The 17011-nt window shown below is 43.1% G+C and overlaps 1 protein-coding gene across 2 annotated transcripts in view; it reads left to right on the forward strand.

The window, feature by feature from the left end:
* The first annotated feature begins 11573 nt into the window (after window positions 1-11573).
* Window positions 11574-17011, forward strand: part of QTRT1 (queuine tRNA-ribosyltransferase catalytic subunit 1) — a 71387-nt gene continuing 65949 nt past the window's right edge. Inside the window, exons 1-2 of one of the 2 annotated variants that reach the window (XM_039368697.1) lie at window positions 11574-11842; window positions 13644-13712. In XM_039368697.1, the coding sequence (XP_039224631.1) occupies window positions 11621-11842; window positions 13644-13712 (291 nt within the window). In that variant the 5' untranslated portion in view covers window positions 11574-11620. The remainder of the gene's footprint in view (window positions 11843-13643; window positions 13713-17011) is intronic. The other variant, XM_039368696.1, reaches the window with a different exon arrangement.

Genomic DNA, 17011 nt, shown 5'->3' on the forward strand with positions numbered 1-17011 from the left:
CTGCGCCTGTTTAGGGGACAACTTCCCAGCAGTTTTCATCATCTCCAGGTTCTTATGATCAGACCACACTTGGAATAGTATTTTGCTCCCCTCTAGGAAATGTCTCCAGGTCAGAAGTGCACAGCATAGGCTTCCTTCTCCTAGGCTACCCACCGCTGCTCAGAGAGTTTTTCAGATGTATAAGCACAGGGTTGCAAGTGGCCTTCCTCATTCCTCTGGAGCAGTACTGCTCTTACAGCCACATCACTAGCATTAGCTTGAAGGACAAAAACTTTCTTAAAATTCTTAAGGTGTCTTAAAATTGATTCCACAGAGAAAAGTCTCTTTAACTTTTTGAATGCAGCTTGACACTCCCCTGGCCATTTTAGTGGCTGGCTGGATTTCGGTTTGTCTACTCTCTTAGTCTTTAGTAAGTTTGTGATGGGGAGTGCAATTTGTACAAATGAGGGAATGAACTGCCGGTAAAAGTTTGCAAAGCCTAAAAAACTTTGCAGTTGCTTCCTAGTGTGAGGTGGGCCCCCTCTAGTACAGCTCCACCTTTTCCAGATCCATCTCGACCCCTTTACTGGAGATGCGGTAGCCCAAATAGTCAATACAATCTTTGTGGAATTCACATTTGGAAAGTTTGGCATATAGCTTAGCAGAGCGTAGCTTATTCAATACCGCACTAACTAATTTATCATGTTCTGCCTTGGTTTCAGTGTAGATTAAGATGTCATCAAGGTAAACTAAAGCCCCTTTGTAGAGGTATTCACACAGCACCTCATTTATTAATTGCATAAACATGGCAGGGACCCCCTGCAGTCCAAAAGGTAACATTTTAAATTGAAAATAGCCCATGGGGCAATTAAACACCATCTTCCATTCATCCCTATCCTGTATTCTTATGCAATAATATGCCACCCACAGATCCAGCTTGGAGAAATTTTTTCCTTTTGACAGGTATGCTAACATGTCCTTCTTTATTAAGGGGGAAGGGATACAGGTTTTCTACACATACAGCATTCAGGCCTCTATAATCCACGCAGAGGCAAAGCAACCCATCCTTCTTTTCTCTGAAAAGTATGGAGGCTGCCACCTAAGGTTTTGCAGGCTGGATGAAACCCCACGCTAAGTTCTTTTCGATGAGCTTATGAAGTTCATTCAGTTCTCTTGGGGTCATGGAGTACATCTTTGGCTTTGGAAGCTTCACCTCTGGAATAATTTCAGTGGCACAGTTTGCGGGCCAGTGGAGCAGAAGCTCATCCAAACTCTGTTCACTGAACACTTCAACTAGTTCTTGGTATTCTGGTGGGAGGTTCTGCAATTTTTGTTCACAGACGGCAAAGGCTAATTTGTGACGTAGTCCATGCCTCCTGCCCTTTCCTTTGGATGGGGGAGGGGTTCTCTCCTTCAGGAATTTCAAGCACCCTTCTCTCCAATCCACTATAGGGTTCCATTTCTTTAGCCATGCCATGATAGGAGCCACAACAAATGCTAAAGTCTCTGAGTGGCCTCCCACAGTAATATGCAATGATCTAGTAGCAAAACTGGCAGGGACTCCCCCCGGGATGGACCCATTGAGCTGGCAGAAAGTGATTGGGGTCTTTAGACTAGTGAGGGGTATTCCAATTTTCCCCACCAGGTGGGTTTCACCAGGTGGTGCTGGTGCTTGCATCAATCTATTTCCATCTCTTCTGCTAAGAAGCATTAGTTGTACAATTACCCTGGGGCCTAGCGGGCCACACAGGCATTGTAAAGGTCTTCATTTATGCCATCCTGGAAGCAACTCACCAGGATGTCCTCTGGACAGTTTAATAAGCTGGCTAACTCCCAGAATTCGTCGGTGTATTCAGCTAATGGCTTTCGCCCTTGCTTCACCATCTTCATGCACTCACAAGTTTTTTTGTCTGCCAAGTGGTCTTCGAAACAACACTGGAGGGCTGCCATAAACCAGTTGAAATTTCTCAGCTCCGGAGCATTGCAGTTTTAGAGGGTCACCATCCAATCAGCTGCTGCGTCTTCCAGCGTTAGGGTGACCACTCTTTTTCCTCATCTGTAGGTAGCGTTCTCCCATATATCTGCATGTATGTGAATACCTGGGCTAGGAAGAACGTCAAACCTTTGAGATTCCTGTTGAATTTCACTCCCAACAGAATTGGCTTCACCTCCGCTGGTTGGGGTATGGCCCCTCTGGGTCTTTGGAGCAGTCTGGCCCGTTGTGCCACTGCTGCGGGGGGGGGCGCACTGCCGCCGCCTCAGTCACTGCTAGTTCTTCTTCACCCACTTCCTCTTCTGCCTCTTCCTCTGGTTCTGATGGCTCCTTCAGCTGGGCTTTCAATTCCTCGAAGGACTCTCATACATATTCCATAGTGTGCTTTAAGATAGCCTTCATCATCTCCGAATTTGGATCCACCAGAACTTTTTCAGGAGGGGTAGGCTCTGGTGCTTTCTTCACCTTTTTCTTCCCTCCACCTCACATGAGAGTTACTTTTTGAGCCTTCCCTTTCCAGTCCTCTTTCTTTCCAACCCCGAGTGACCACCTGGTTCGGTCACCTTCTGCCAAGGGTTCAACCACTCCCAGGTCCCTGGAAGTTTCTTTCCCGGGGTCTGCCATGGTATCTCCATCTCTCCAGTTCACCCTTTTCCATGTCACCAGTAGGAAGAGGCATGTTGGTTATGACCCACCTCAGTAGGACAGCTGCCTCTCCAGGTTGGGCACTATGCAAACCTCATCTTATGTAAGGACCTACCTCAGCTAAGCCACGCAAAAGAAAGCAGAACTCTTTAAACAGGCATTGTCTCAAAAGGAACTTTTATTAGGGGTTAGTGACAGCAGGGGATCAAGGTGAGATCTGAGAAAAAACTGGCAAAGCAATACATTCAAAGCAACATTCAATACTCCTCCCCCCTCCCCAAGGTCCCAGTGTTAATTTGAATCCCAGCCAATCCACAGTTGGCTTTGTGTTTTGGTAACCGGTCTTTTCTGTGGGCTCCTCGAGGTCTTTCTCGCTTTTGATTTCTTCTGGCTCCAAGCGCAAACTGTCTCTTAGATAAGGGAGAATTATTCCATCCACTGGGGGAAGGGCATCTCAGCAGACAGTGCAAAGCATTCCCAAGGGCTCCCCCTCCCAACAGAATGGCAGGACACAAAGAAAATAGCAAATGGGTATACATATAAAATATAGTTTTTTTAGGACCTGACATGTTGTTACACATTTCAGTTCATTGACTTTCCTTACAAGTTTGGTACTACAGTACGCTAGTGTCTCTTCTGTTGAAGGAAAAGTCTTCATCATGGTTCAGTCCAAGCTGGGAATAAACAACATAGTGACTGCTTTAGAAAGAAGGTTGCAGTTTATTGAAGAGGAGAGCCAGACAGAAAGATGGCTCTGGAAGAAAAGAGAAAGAGAGCACATGTAGGGAGTGGGTTTTTATACCCTCTGAGGCTTTTGTTTGGAGTTGTTTCCTGTTCCTGTTTGAGGCTTTGTATTTCCTGTGTCATGTATTCTGAGCTGAGTCTGGGTGTGCCTTTTGGCATCTGTGCGTTAATCCTATTATGTCCTATCTTTAAGGTGACCAACCGTCCTCCTTTAGGGAGGACAGTCCTCCTTTTTTAAGTTCTGTTCTCCCTTAAAAAGTGTCCTCCTACATGTACTCCTTTTCAATATTTGAAGACTAATCTGCAGGGCTTTTTTTTCATAGAACGCTCAGAACAGCATTCTGGCACCTTTTTTGATGTTTTTTTCAACTTTTGCATGAGCTGTGCTACTCCCCCTATTGGCTTTCGAAAGCCAATAGGAATTGCTGCTGAGCACGCCAAAACACCCAGCTGGCAAACTTTGCACATGCAAGTTGTCTACAGCGATGGCGAATTGGCAGGAACTTTGCACCCCTCCCTGCTACCCAACTACACCATTTCCTAGTTAGTCCCAAAGATACCTGGAGGATACTAACTTCCATTTAGGGATGGAAAAATTAAAAAAAAGAGGAAATGCCATTTCAACGATAAACGATAAAAAGGAATTTCCATTTATCACATCAAAGAAGGATAACATTGTTTTCTGCAATATTTGCAGCAGAGAATTTTGTATTGCAGCTGGGGGCAGAGCAGCTATTACGAAACACTTGACCACCAAGAAATATAAGCAATCATCAGATGCATCAAAGTATTCTGAAGATGAAAAACAGTTAGCTGCAATGGAGGGAACATTTGCATTCCATACCATACCATAATTCACAATCAAAGTTTTTGTAGTATGGATTGTACAACTAAATTATTGAAAAAGTTTCACGATGCTAAATTTTCATGTGCCAAGACAAAGTGCAAGGCTATTATTAAATCAGTATTTAAAAATTACTGTGACAAAATACTTACAGAAGACTTGGAAACTGCAGCATTTGTAATGGTTTTATCTGATGCATCCAATCATAATGAAACTAAATTGTATCCAATACTAGTAAGATATTTTAATATTACCAAGGGCATTCAAGTAAAAATCTTAAATTTAGAATCCATTGAGGGCGAAATTGCTGAAATTTTGTCAAACTATCTATACAGAGTAATAAATGAAAACAATTTGAAATCCAAAGTTGTTGCACTAACAGCTGATAATACAAACACAAATTTTGGTGGGCAAAGACGCAAAGGAGTGAATAATGTGTATGTAAAATTACAAGATTCACTCCAAAAGAAAATACTAGGAATAGGTTGTAATGCACATATTTTGTCAAATGCAATCAACACGGCATCATGTGCCATGCCGATTGATGTAGAAGTAATAATAACTACAATTTATTTGTATTTTAGTCATTTTACCGTTCGTGTGGCTACTTTAAAACAATTTTATGAAGTAGCGAATGTTCAATACAAAAAACTTTTAGGATATTCAAAAGTTAGATGGCTTGCTCTAACACCTGCTATAGAGCGTGTTCTACAATTATTTGAGCCTCTCCGTTCATATTTTTTAAGTTTAGACAAATGTCCTAAAATCCTGGAATCATTTTTCAATAATGAAATATCTGAGATATTAATGTATTTTGTACATAATCAAGCATCTATTTTTCACAAAACGATTCAAAAGATTGAAGGTGAACACTAACAGAAGTTAGTATTATTTTGAATGTCTTTATCCTTCAATATAAAACTCGATTTGAAGAAAACTTTCTTCCTTTAGTTATAAAAAGAAAATTGTTATGTCCCGAGCCTTGCAAACGGGCTCGGGGCGTTTGCAGGCAGTCCCGGGCAAGTGCAAGCTGCCCGGGACCAGACAGGCTGTCGCCAGCGCCTGTGCGCATGCGCGGGTGCTGGCGCGGGAAAAGTAACACATTGACCCGGGAACTGCCTATATAAGAGGCTAGGAGCTTTTGGGCGTTGCTGAAGCCTTCACTTGTAAGCTGAACACAGAATAAAAGGAAACCTGAGAACTACAACTGCTTCTCGCGTCTGCTTTTCGCCAAGGACTCAACACTGGCGACGAGGATGGGATGCCTTACATCACCTGGAAAGAAAGAGGTGTAAGCTTACCCAAGTGAGTCCTGAGCGGCGGAACGACGGAACGGCGTTGACTCGGCAGCTACCCGCCAATCCAGTGCGCATTCGGGGGTAGGCTGGCTGATAGACCCGTCTCCTGAAATGGCAAAGGTTGGAAGGCTTTCAGAGTTCGACGTCTCACATCCAGAGCGGTGGGAGTCCTACGTAGCCAGGGTGGAAAATTACCTCAAGGTGAACCAAGTGAGGGAAGATAGCTTGAAGGCTGCCACCCTGCTTTGTGTCTGCGGTCAAGACGCCTTCGAAATCGCAGAGAACCTTGAAGCACCTGTCCCATTAGAGTCTGTCAGCTACGCAGATCTAAAGAAGCTATTGAAGGAGCACTTCCAGCCCAAGATGTCCGTCATCGCATGGCGCCACACCTTCGAGCAGAGGGATCAACGATCCGGAGAGTCGGCCAAAGAATACATCGCCGCATTGAGGAAGGCCGCCAAGCACTGCGAGTTCAAGGACCTCGAAGAACGACTGAGGGACCGATTCGTGTGCGGCTTAAGGCATCGAGATCTACAACAGAGGCTTTTCGCCAAAGAAGAATTGTCCTTCCAAGATGCCTTAAGAGAGGTCACCGCAGAAGAAGCAGCAGGCGGCGCCGTCAAAAACATGCAGCCGATCAGGAACAGTCCAGATGTTGCATCCGTGCACCAAGAGGACGTCCAAGGGAAGTCCGAGGAGGATCCGGACGAGGAAGTCGACCATCTCCACCCCACGAAGGAAGGGAATCAGAAAGGAAGCTCTGCAGTTCCCCTCAAGTGCATCGGCTGTGGAGGTCGCCACAGGAGAACCGACTGCAAGTTCCGCTCCGCTATCTGCCGGGCGTGCGGGAAACAAGGACATATTGCAGCTGTGTGTCTGGGCCGACGAAAGGTACAACCTCAGGAAGAACTGCGCCTGAAAGGTACCAGGGTCCCCAGCCAGAATAGGGTAGGTTTTTGCGCTTCGCGAAGAAGCATCTTCAGGACAGGCACACACAAGCCCATCAAGAAAAAGCTGTCACTCAAGGTGAAGCTACAAGGGGTTCCATTAACTATGGAACTAGACACGGGGTCTGCCCTTTCAATCATATCCTTACATACATTTAGGAAGATTTGTTCCGGCAGTGGAACTCAGGCTAAATTAAGGCCTTCAGACATTGTGTTAACAGACTTTCAAAATTCGAGAGTGTGTGTTAAGGGGGAGGCCACCCTTAACGTACAGTATAAGAATTTTGAAGGTCCACTAGACATATTAGTAGTAGGGGGTGAACGAACGAGTCTCATAGGACTCGATTGGTTTGAAGCCTTGGGGATACACGTCACGGGGCTCAACAGCTTACAAACACTCGACCTACAGGAAGTCTGCAAAGAATTTGCAGATGTCTTCAGCCCCCAGCTGGGCACATTCAAGGGACCTCCTGTGTCCTTAAAACTAGACCCCACTGTCACACCCATTAGAATTAAAGCAAGAAGGGTCCCTTTTGCTTTAAAGAGTAAAATTGACACTGAGTTAGACAAGCTGATCCAACAGGGAATCCTAGAACCTGTTGATTCCAGCCCTTGGGAGACCCCCATTGTCACGCCTCTAAAGGCAAATGGGGACATTCGCATTTGTGCTGACTACAAATGCACTCTTAATAAGGCATTGCAGCAACATGCCTATCCTGTTCCTGTGGTCAGTCATATTCTGGCCTCCCTCAAGGGGGGGTGCGTTTTTGCAAAGCTTGACCTAGCTCAAGCGTATCAACAGCTGCCTGTTGATGATGATGCTGCTATAGCTCAGACTATTGTGACCCACAGGGGAGCCTTTAAGGTAAAAAGGCTACAGTTTGGAGTGAATGTCGCTCCTGGGATTTTCCAAAGCGTAATGGAAAACACACTACGGGGCATACCGGGGGTTTGCCCCTACTTTGATGATGTCTTAATTGCAGGAGACTCCACACACATTCTAGCTGAAAGGCTAAGGGCTGTTCTGTTAAGATTCAGGAAAACAGGCCTCAAGCTCAAAAGAGACAAATGCAAAATTGGGGTGCCTTCTACTGAATTTCTGGGATTCAAAATTGATGCTGCTGGGATTCACCCTGCTGAATCCAAACTAACTGCCATTTTAGAAGCACCTAGGCCAAAGTCTAAGGCTGAACTTCAGGCCTTTCTGGGCCTCCTGAATTTCTACAATTCCTTTCTTCCACATAAAGCTAGTGTAGCTGAGCCTCTTCACAGGCTATTAGACAAACAAGCAGTGTGGCAATGGTCACAAACACATGAGGCTAGTTTCAATGAGGTCAAGGCCTTACTCACTTCTAACAGTGTACTTGCACACTTCAATGAGTCCCTTCCTGTGTGCATCGCTTGTGATGCTTCCCCTTACGGGGTAGGAGCTGTCCTGAGCCACCTCAGGTCTGATGGAACTCAGGTTCCTGTTGCATATTACTCCAGAACACTGTCTTCTGCTGAGCGCAACTACGCTCAGATAGACAGGGAGGCTCTGGCTGTTGTTGCTGGAATTAAAAAATTCCATGATTTCTTGTATGGCAGGCATTTCACGGTCTTCACTGACCATAAGCCTCTGCTGGGACTGTTTACCACACGTAAACAAACTCCCCAAATCATTTCCCCTAGAATGCTTAGGTGGTCTATTTTTCTGTCTGCATATGATTTTTCCTTACTCCACAAGCCTGGGAAAGAAATGGGCCATGCTGATGGCCTCAGTAGATTGCCCCTGCCAGTAGTAGAAGCTGACCCTGCGCCAGCTGTCAACATTCTATCCATCCAAGCCTTGCCCGAGTCCCCTCTGAATGCCAGGGATGTCGCTGCTGAAACAGGCACAGATCACACACTTTCACGTGTCCTCTCTTGGGTTTTGTCTAGATGGCCTGAGCACTGCCCTAGTCCTGAGTTTCAGAGTTTCTGGTCCAAAAGGAACGAGTTGTCCACTTCTCAGGGTTGTCTGCTTTGGGGAAACAGAGTTGTCATTCCCACCTCAATGAGGACTAGGATCTTAGAGTCCCTCCACGAGGGTCATCCTGGCATTGTTCGCATGAAGGCCCTTGCGCGCAGCCACTTGTGGTGGCCTGGTTTAGATAAGGACATTGAGGCTAAGGTGCATGCATGCCACCTGTGCCAGCGCTCTCGCCCAGAGATGCCCCAAGCTCCTGTGCATAGATGGGAGGATACACAGTCCCCATGGTCTAGGGTGCACATTGACTACGCTGGGCCCTTTCAGGGCCAGTTCTTCTTGGTCCTCATTGACAGTCATTCAAAATGGCTTGAGGTTGTACCTGTCTCATCCACCACCACTGCAAAGACTATTCAGGTACTGAGGGGGATTTTTGCTGCACACGGGCTCCCAGATGTCATCGTCTCTGACAACGGCCCTCAATTTACTTCCTCCGAATTCCAAGCTTTCTTACAGGCTAACATGATTCGTCATGCCACGTCTGCACCCTTCCACCTGTCCACCAACGGTATGGCTGAACGCATGGTCCGCATCACAAAGGACGCCTTGAAAAGACTCACCTATGGGGACTGGCATCACAGGTTGGCTGACTTTCTCCTTTCTTACCGCACCACACCGTCCACTTCTACAGGGAGAAGCCCAGCTGAACTTCGCTGGGGGCGCAAACTTACTACGAAGCTTGACCGGTTGCATCCGGTTGCATGCCTTCATCTACCTCACATCCTAGGGCACCTAGACAACTACTTGTGGGTGCCCCGGTTTGGACTCGCAATTACGGGCCTGGTCATACATGGGTCCCCGCTTCTATTTCCAGGGTCACAGTTCCTCTCTCCTATGAGGTAGCCCTGGACAACGGTCGTGTCCTGCGTCAGCACATCGACCAACTCCGCCCTAGGCGGGACCTTTCAGATGAGACTCCTGGGTCTTTTCCAGGGGGGGAGGGGGACCCTTTAGAGCAAAGGGAGGGGCACGAGCTGCTGCCCACCTCCAATCATGGAGCCACAAACGGCCCATTCCAAGATTCCGCGAGTGCCCCAAACAGGAAATCTAAGAGCCTATCCAACTACCAGGCATTCATGCCTACTCCAGCCAGGGAGTCACCCCGGGGTACAATCACTATTCACCTGCACAGCACAGTACTCCAGTCAGGGAGGATACCCGGGAGCATCCCAATAAATCATACCCCGCAAGAGAGCTGGCACATAATCCCCAGAGTTGGCCTGACCTTACCCCAAGTCCTACAGGGGGTCAAACTTACAGGGAGGTGGTCGAGGAACCAAGGCCCGACCGCAACACCTCTAGCCCACATCAGGGAGTAACTGAGTTTTGGGAAGGTACAGAGACCCACACGAGCCCGGACACAGAACGGGGCTTAGGGATTGGACAGCCTCCTGACAGGTCTTGGACGGACCTAGGAGGTTCTATAGAGACGCCCAGCAGTGGCTATCACTTCAAGGGGCCCGAGGGCCTACAGCTAGGCAGGTCAACCAGGTCACAAAGTGACAGAAGCCCTGGCCTGATGAGCCCGGTGGGCGAGCAAGCAGGCCAGGCATCGGGGCACAGTCCTCGGAAGGCACCAAGGCATGATAAGGAGAACAGGCTCACGTCTCCCCTCAGTCAGGGAACACCTGTCAGAAACCCAGAGCTGAGAAGGTCACAGAGAGCAAGGAAATCTCCTAAATACTTAGAGGATTACATAACATTGCTGGCCAAACAAAAGCCAGTAAACAGTAGGAGCACTGGGGAGTAGAACACTGCATCAAGAAATAATTGTATGTTGGTAGTAGTCTTAGCCCGGGGGAAAGGGGTGTTATGTCCCGAGCCTTGCAAACGGGCTCGGGGCGTTTGCAGGCAGTCCCGGGCAGGTGCAAGCTGCCCGGGACCAGACAGGCTGTCGCCAGCGCCTGTGCGCATGTGCGGGTGCTGGCACGGGAAAAGTAACACATTGACCCGGGAACTGCCTATATAAGAGGCTAGGAGCTTTTGGGTTGCTGAAGCCTTCACTTGTAAGCTGAACACAGAATAAAAGGAAACCTGAGAACTACAACTGCTTCTCGCGTCTGCTTTTCGCCAAGGACTCAACAAAAATTGTCAGACTTAGGGGAATCAAATCCAGGCATAACAGAAAAGTTTATCAAAGAAGTGCAGAATTTTTACCAAACATGTTTTCAATATATCGAAGAATGGACTGAAACAAACATCACAGGAAATAACAGTTTCAATGGTGTTTTTTTACTTCATCGCAAGTATATTGAATCTTGTGTTGAGTTTTTATCTAAAGAAATGCCAGACATTAAAATAGACAATTGTCTCTTCGAAGAAATTAGAAGACTGAATATATTTTTAAATTCTGAAAAATTAATACAATGGGAAAATAAACATGTTGAAATTGATAAAAGATGGGTGGAAATATTCAGCCATTTCAAAAATGAACATATTCCATGTGAAACCCTAGGCATGCATTTCTTCCTCTTTAAGATCCTTTGAGGAAATATATTTTTCTGCTCTTTTAATATTTCCTTCTCTGGGATCTGACTTCCCACACTTCCCAAGTCCTTCAGAAAACTGATTTTGTCTCAGAAAGCTAGGATTGCCTTACCGATAACCTCTTCATTCAGACCTACATCATAAATCTCAAAAAGCCTTGGCTTGTCTAATTGTCTATGATCAAATAAATTGCAATTATTTGCATTTGCATCTATTGTTAGCCTATATGTAGCAACAGATAAAGCAGCCAAGATGTGAAGTTTTCAGAGGAAAAACAACTAAACCTAAAGCTAGCAAAGGATCTCGGAGAAACAGGCCCCTCGCCAAACTGTCAGTCAGTCCAACCAATCACCAATAGGACTGAGTTCCGTAGAACTGCCAAAGTTATAGCGCATAGCGGCGCATTGGGCTCTTCTTATTTGCAATGTAAGCCGTTTCGAGTGCTTATTGGTGAAGGAATCGTAGTCAACAAAGTTGTCTCTCTATTTTTTGATAGTTCTATAGTCGTACCTTAGACCCGACCAATGACATTTTGAACCAAAAGGTAACGAAAAGAGGGCGAATATCTTTTATTCCTATTGCAGGACAGAAGCGTCTTTTCAGCTTTTGCGCCACCGCAACCCCGCCTCCGGCAGTGGCGTCATATGAAGTCTGGCTGCAAATCTCGTTATTGCTATGGCGGCAACTTCTGCTGCGCTCTCCCTGCGCGTGGTGGCCGAATGCGGGCAGACTAGGGCTCGTGCTTGTGAGTTGCGACTGCCTCATGGTCTCGTTGATTGCCCAGTCTTCATGCCCGTCGGCACGCAGGGAACCATGAAAGGGCTTACCGCCCTGCAGCTAGATGCGCTGGGATGCCGCCTGTGCTTAGGCAACACCTACCATCTGGGCATGCGACCTGTGAGTCTACCTTTCCGCATAGAGTTGTACCAGGAGTCTTAGGAAGAAAACTTAGAGTTTTAATGTAGTTGTCTTGGACAACATTACAGGAACCTAGTAAGAGAAAGTTTTAATATATGTACTCTATAACCTTTTAGCAGTATGATATGTGTCAGTGCCCAGGACATCTACAGTATTTGTTCTAGAGAAGACAACCCAAACCAGTCCTCAAATCAATTTTCTTTGATTTGGAAAATTAACGTTAGCTGTGGCTGGATTTTTCATAACATGCACCATCAAATCATACTGTACTTTGCTTATTTATGTGTTTTACATTTTATAAAAATCATTCAACTATATTTTATTAAAATCATGGTTATTCAAACCATGGCTTAATATATTCCTTGAATACATCATGTTTCTTTTGGTCTTAATCTGAGCTTCAATCTGAAATTAATGCTGAATTATATTTATAGGATTGTTACTGATCAAATATCCCCTGGTTTTGCAATACACTGAACCATAAATTAGCTTCAGTGGCTGTATTTACATAATAAAGTGGAACCACAAATTCTGGCTGTATTTGCGCTGTTTGTTGTATAAATTCATCTATTGCAGCAGGTTTATGGTTCATTAAAGAATCCACAGTATTTGATTACTTGTGTCAAAGTTAATCACGGGATAAGTATATTATATGAATAGAGAATCATTCTCATTTTCTCACTGTACTATGAAATTGATGAAATGCAGTGATAGTAGAACTATTTAATAAATTAAAACAAGATAGAAAAAGTCAATTCCTCTATTTGCTGTTTTTTTCACACTTGGATTTGGTTTATATGGTATTTATGCCTAAAAGATTGGGCAAAAACATCACTAGTTACTGAAATATCTAGTGCATACAGTTGTCATGTGCTAAAGACCAGGTCTGCATGTGAAGGTCCAATTAAATGTTGCCTCTAGACAAGATGGGCTGCATACAAATCTAATAAAAGGATTTATTTATTGCTAAACGACCTATGCATAGGACTTTTCTCAACTAACAGCACCTGCTTGGAGTTAGTTAAGGATCCATGGAATTCAGGGGAGGGGGGATTGGACTTAGTTTGCTTGTACATAGGGATTCCAAACTGATTCCTCTTTTAACTCCACTCCCAAGTTCTGCCTCTTTTCTTACAACAGCATACCAGCAAGATACCTGTCTCTTCATCAGATTTCTGTTCTTAAATGTTGTTTTGGATTTGATTAAGTTAATTTGCTTGTTTGTGCATCCCATCAGCATATGATTATGGCTTTTGTTTCCAATAACAGATACATGGATGGATTATAACTCAATTAAAGAAATAATTTGTATATTGTAGTTTCAAATACTTCATAAGTATCTTATGCTATATCGCTTCTCTAAAGTAAAATCACTGTATTGCAACTGATTGAGTATTTGAGAAATTACCTATTCAGGATTCGTAATAAGCATATAGCAAAGGTAACAAATAGAACCAGAAATTTCTTGGTTTCTAATTTAGTTTGATAACTACTGTATCATTTATCCCATGTAGCCTATCTGTGTTTGGCCTCTAATGCATACACAGTGATGTTATAGTGGCACAAATAACCAGAGATTTGTGTTTATTCCCTTATCCTTTTGGATTTGCATAAAATTACTTGAATACTTAATGCATCTATTTTGGAATTACTTTAGCGTGATTTTTGCCAAGATCGGCAAAATATAGCTCATAATTCACAGTGGGTTAATGCAACATGCTAAGGATTTTGGCATTAGTAATGTGATGGGCACTCATGATGATCTTTCATGCTGTTCCAGGGACTAGAGCTTATCAAAAAAGCCAATGGACTCCATAGCTTTATGAACTGGCCAAGAAACTTACTCACGGTAAGTATGAATGTGACTGAGGAGATTGTCTTACCTGGGAAATCAACCCTTTTGCTACAGTTGAGCTTTGTTATAGTTAAGAAAAATAGGAAACAGTGACCTATATCGCAGGTAAGGAAGTAAAAGCCGGGTGTGAGAGATGGTAAGCACATGGATGATCCACCTGCATGTGGGATTGTATTGTTCAACTATGGAAGTGCTTGATAAAACAGATAATTCCATTGTCTTTCCAAGTAGTGAGACAATTTTTAGTACACTCGGCATCCAATAAAAAAAAAGGAAAACAAGACTGGCAAAATTTTGTTCATCATCTACAATAATCACATGAAAAGCTTATGCATTCATTAAGTGCTTGACAAATAAATAAGTATTGTGTTTTATAAATGGAGGTCTTGGGCATACAACCTGATCCTTAAAAGCATTTTTCCTTAAAAACAAGTCTCATTGCTTTCAGTGGAATTTATTTATTTATTTGCATCCTGCCTTTATTATTTTTACAAACAACTCAAGGCAGTAAACATACACAATACACCTTCCTCCTACTTTTCCCACAACAATTCTGAGGTGGGTTGGACTGAGAAAGTGACTGGTCCAAGGTCACCCAGCTGGCTTTCATGGCTAAGGCAGAACTAGAACTGAGAGTCTTTGGCTTGCCTTAACCAATGTACATAGAATTTCAGCCTCAGCCAATCTGAGCAGAGAAATCAGAATCGTAGTAAGTAAATGTGAGAGGTGGGGATGGAGAGAGATTTACCATACTCAGTAAAATGAACGGTTACATCATGTTCAGCAGAGAAAATAGGCAAAATGCAATGCTTGAAGAAAATCAACGAATGCCACAATATTTATTATTGTGATCCATTTCCAAACCCTGTTGGTACAACTAGCAATAATCCTTGCCATTGCTTTTCTTCCAGTAGTTCGGCAGCTGTTGACTCTGATTACTCAGCCAAGAGTCCTGAATCCTGTAGCCAATTTTAACTAGATGTCCAGGAATTCCAACATCTAGCACGGTCCTTGTTAATCTGGGCAATAATCGAGCCAGTATGGATTTCTGTAATTTATGTCTTACCATATTTTTTTATGGGAGAGACACTCATTATCTGACTCTTCTTATGAGACTTGTCCAGTATGGTTTAACTTCTGGCATATCTTTCATCTTCCTCAGAGCTCACAAGCCCCACAACCACATCAAGGTAGTGCTCGCTGAGGATTTATTATTGTTGTTGTTTGTCGCACAGTCAGCCAGATGTTCAGGTTGGATTCAGCATTTTTATCTACCTATTGAATCCTTTCCAATAGGCAGATGTGGATGTTTGATGGTGTTACAGATATAATCATAGGATGTAAGCTGTTCTGAGTAAAGCTGCCATTTACAATTGACTGATGGTGAATTTGCCAAGTGGTGCTCAGCTGTTTTCGAATTGCACCCGAGGTGTCTATTACTGTTGGAACTACCTTTGCTTGCTTTTGCCACAGTCGTTCTATTTCTCTTTGCAGGTCTTTGTATTTTGTTGTCTTCTCCAGTTATAAAGTCCCCAGCAATTTAGCTTCTTCATTTTCTATGGTTTTCTCTTTTTTATGATCCCACTAGTTCTTGCCTGCAGGCAAATGGTATTTCTTGCAGATCTTCCAATGCACTATTGTTGCTACTTTGTCATGGCATGGCTTGTAGTCTGGGCAGTTTTCTTGCAGCAATTAACCAGTCTACTGTTTCTTCATCTTCTTTGCAAAGACAGTATTTGCTATCTGTTGCTGTTTTCTCAATTCTGGTTTTGTGTGCATTTGTCCTTAAGGCTTGGTCTTTTGTAGCCATAATTAACCCCTTAATCTCTGTCTTCAACTTTCCTGCTCTTAGCTATTGCTAGGTCTTGTTGTTATCTGCTTTCCCTGCTATTTTCTTTTTTTTTTATTGAAAAGTTTTATAAAAATTACAGTATACACCCCAAAAACCCCGCACCCTAAACCCCCCCTCTCCCTCCCCCACTTCCCAGAGCTGAGTACAGGATTACAAATATAATAATCAAACTCTGACTAACATTAACCAACTGTATAAATAACCAAGTCCATAATGCGCTTTAACTCCCCTTTAAATAGTTATAAACAAATTGAAAATAAACATAATAATATAAACAAGTCGATATTATTAAACAATACAATATCCAAATTGTTAAACAATGCTAATACTAAAAATAATAATAAAACTAATAAAAATTCAAATATAATAAACTATTAATAATAATACTCTAAAATTTACTCATAAACTAAATGGAACTTTTTAGTCCCATATTTATTCTGAATATAATCTATCCATCTTCTCCAGACCGAAATGTATCTTTCTTGTGAATGATCCTTCAAGTAAGCAGAAATTTTCGCCATTTCTGCTAAATTTGACACTTTAAGCGTCCATTCTTCTATAGTAGGCAAACAATCCTTCTTCCAATATTGCCCTACCAAGCTGTTATTAAATTCAACATCAAATTAATTTCTTTAGCATCACAATCTACAATAACACCCAATAAAAATAATTGTGGAGTAAACTTTATCTTTCTCCTAAAAATCTTTTGAATGTTCCACCAAATCTTAATCCAAAAAGCTTTTATATTTCTACAAGTCCACCAGATATGAAAATAAGTAGCATCCAAGCTACCACATCTCCAACATTTGGGCTGTAAATTGGGATACATACAAGACAACTTTTTAGGATCCAGATGCCTTCTATAAAACATTTTATAAAAATTTTCTCTTAAATTTTGGGCCTGGGTAAATTTTACATTTCTAACCCAAATTACCTCCCATATATCCAATGGAATCAGTTCTTGAATATTTTGGGCCCATTTTACCATACAATCTTTAACTAAATCCATTTCCCAATCCAATTCTATTAAAGCATTATAAATTCTCTTTATATGCGCTTGATTTTGATCTTTAATCTGTTTTACCAAATTCTCATCCATTAGGTAATACCAACCTTTTGATCTAACTTCTACCTAACCAACAATTGATTATACTGAAACCAAGACTGTACAATATTTTCTTGCTTTAACTCAACTAACGGTTTTAATTGCCAATCATTCCCTACCAATCTAAGTAATTCCTTATAAGAAATCCTATCCAAATTCACACCCATAGATACCTCCTCTGTGACGTGTTCAGGAATCCCCCAGATTGGTATTTTATAATTTAACCTATAATAATACTTCTTCCAGACACGCAATAAAGCACTTCTTAAAATATGAGATTTAAAAGCCTGGTCAACTTTTTTGTTATAAATTAAGTATGCATGCCACCCATATAAT

Source organism: Crotalus tigris, unplaced genomic scaffold (assembly GCF_016545835.1).
Source record: "Crotalus tigris isolate CLP2741 ecotype Arizona unplaced genomic scaffold, ASM1654583v1 scf7180000020899.430614, whole genome shotgun sequence".
Classification (NCBI taxonomy): Eukaryota; Metazoa; Chordata; class Lepidosauria; order Squamata; family Viperidae; genus Crotalus; species Crotalus tigris.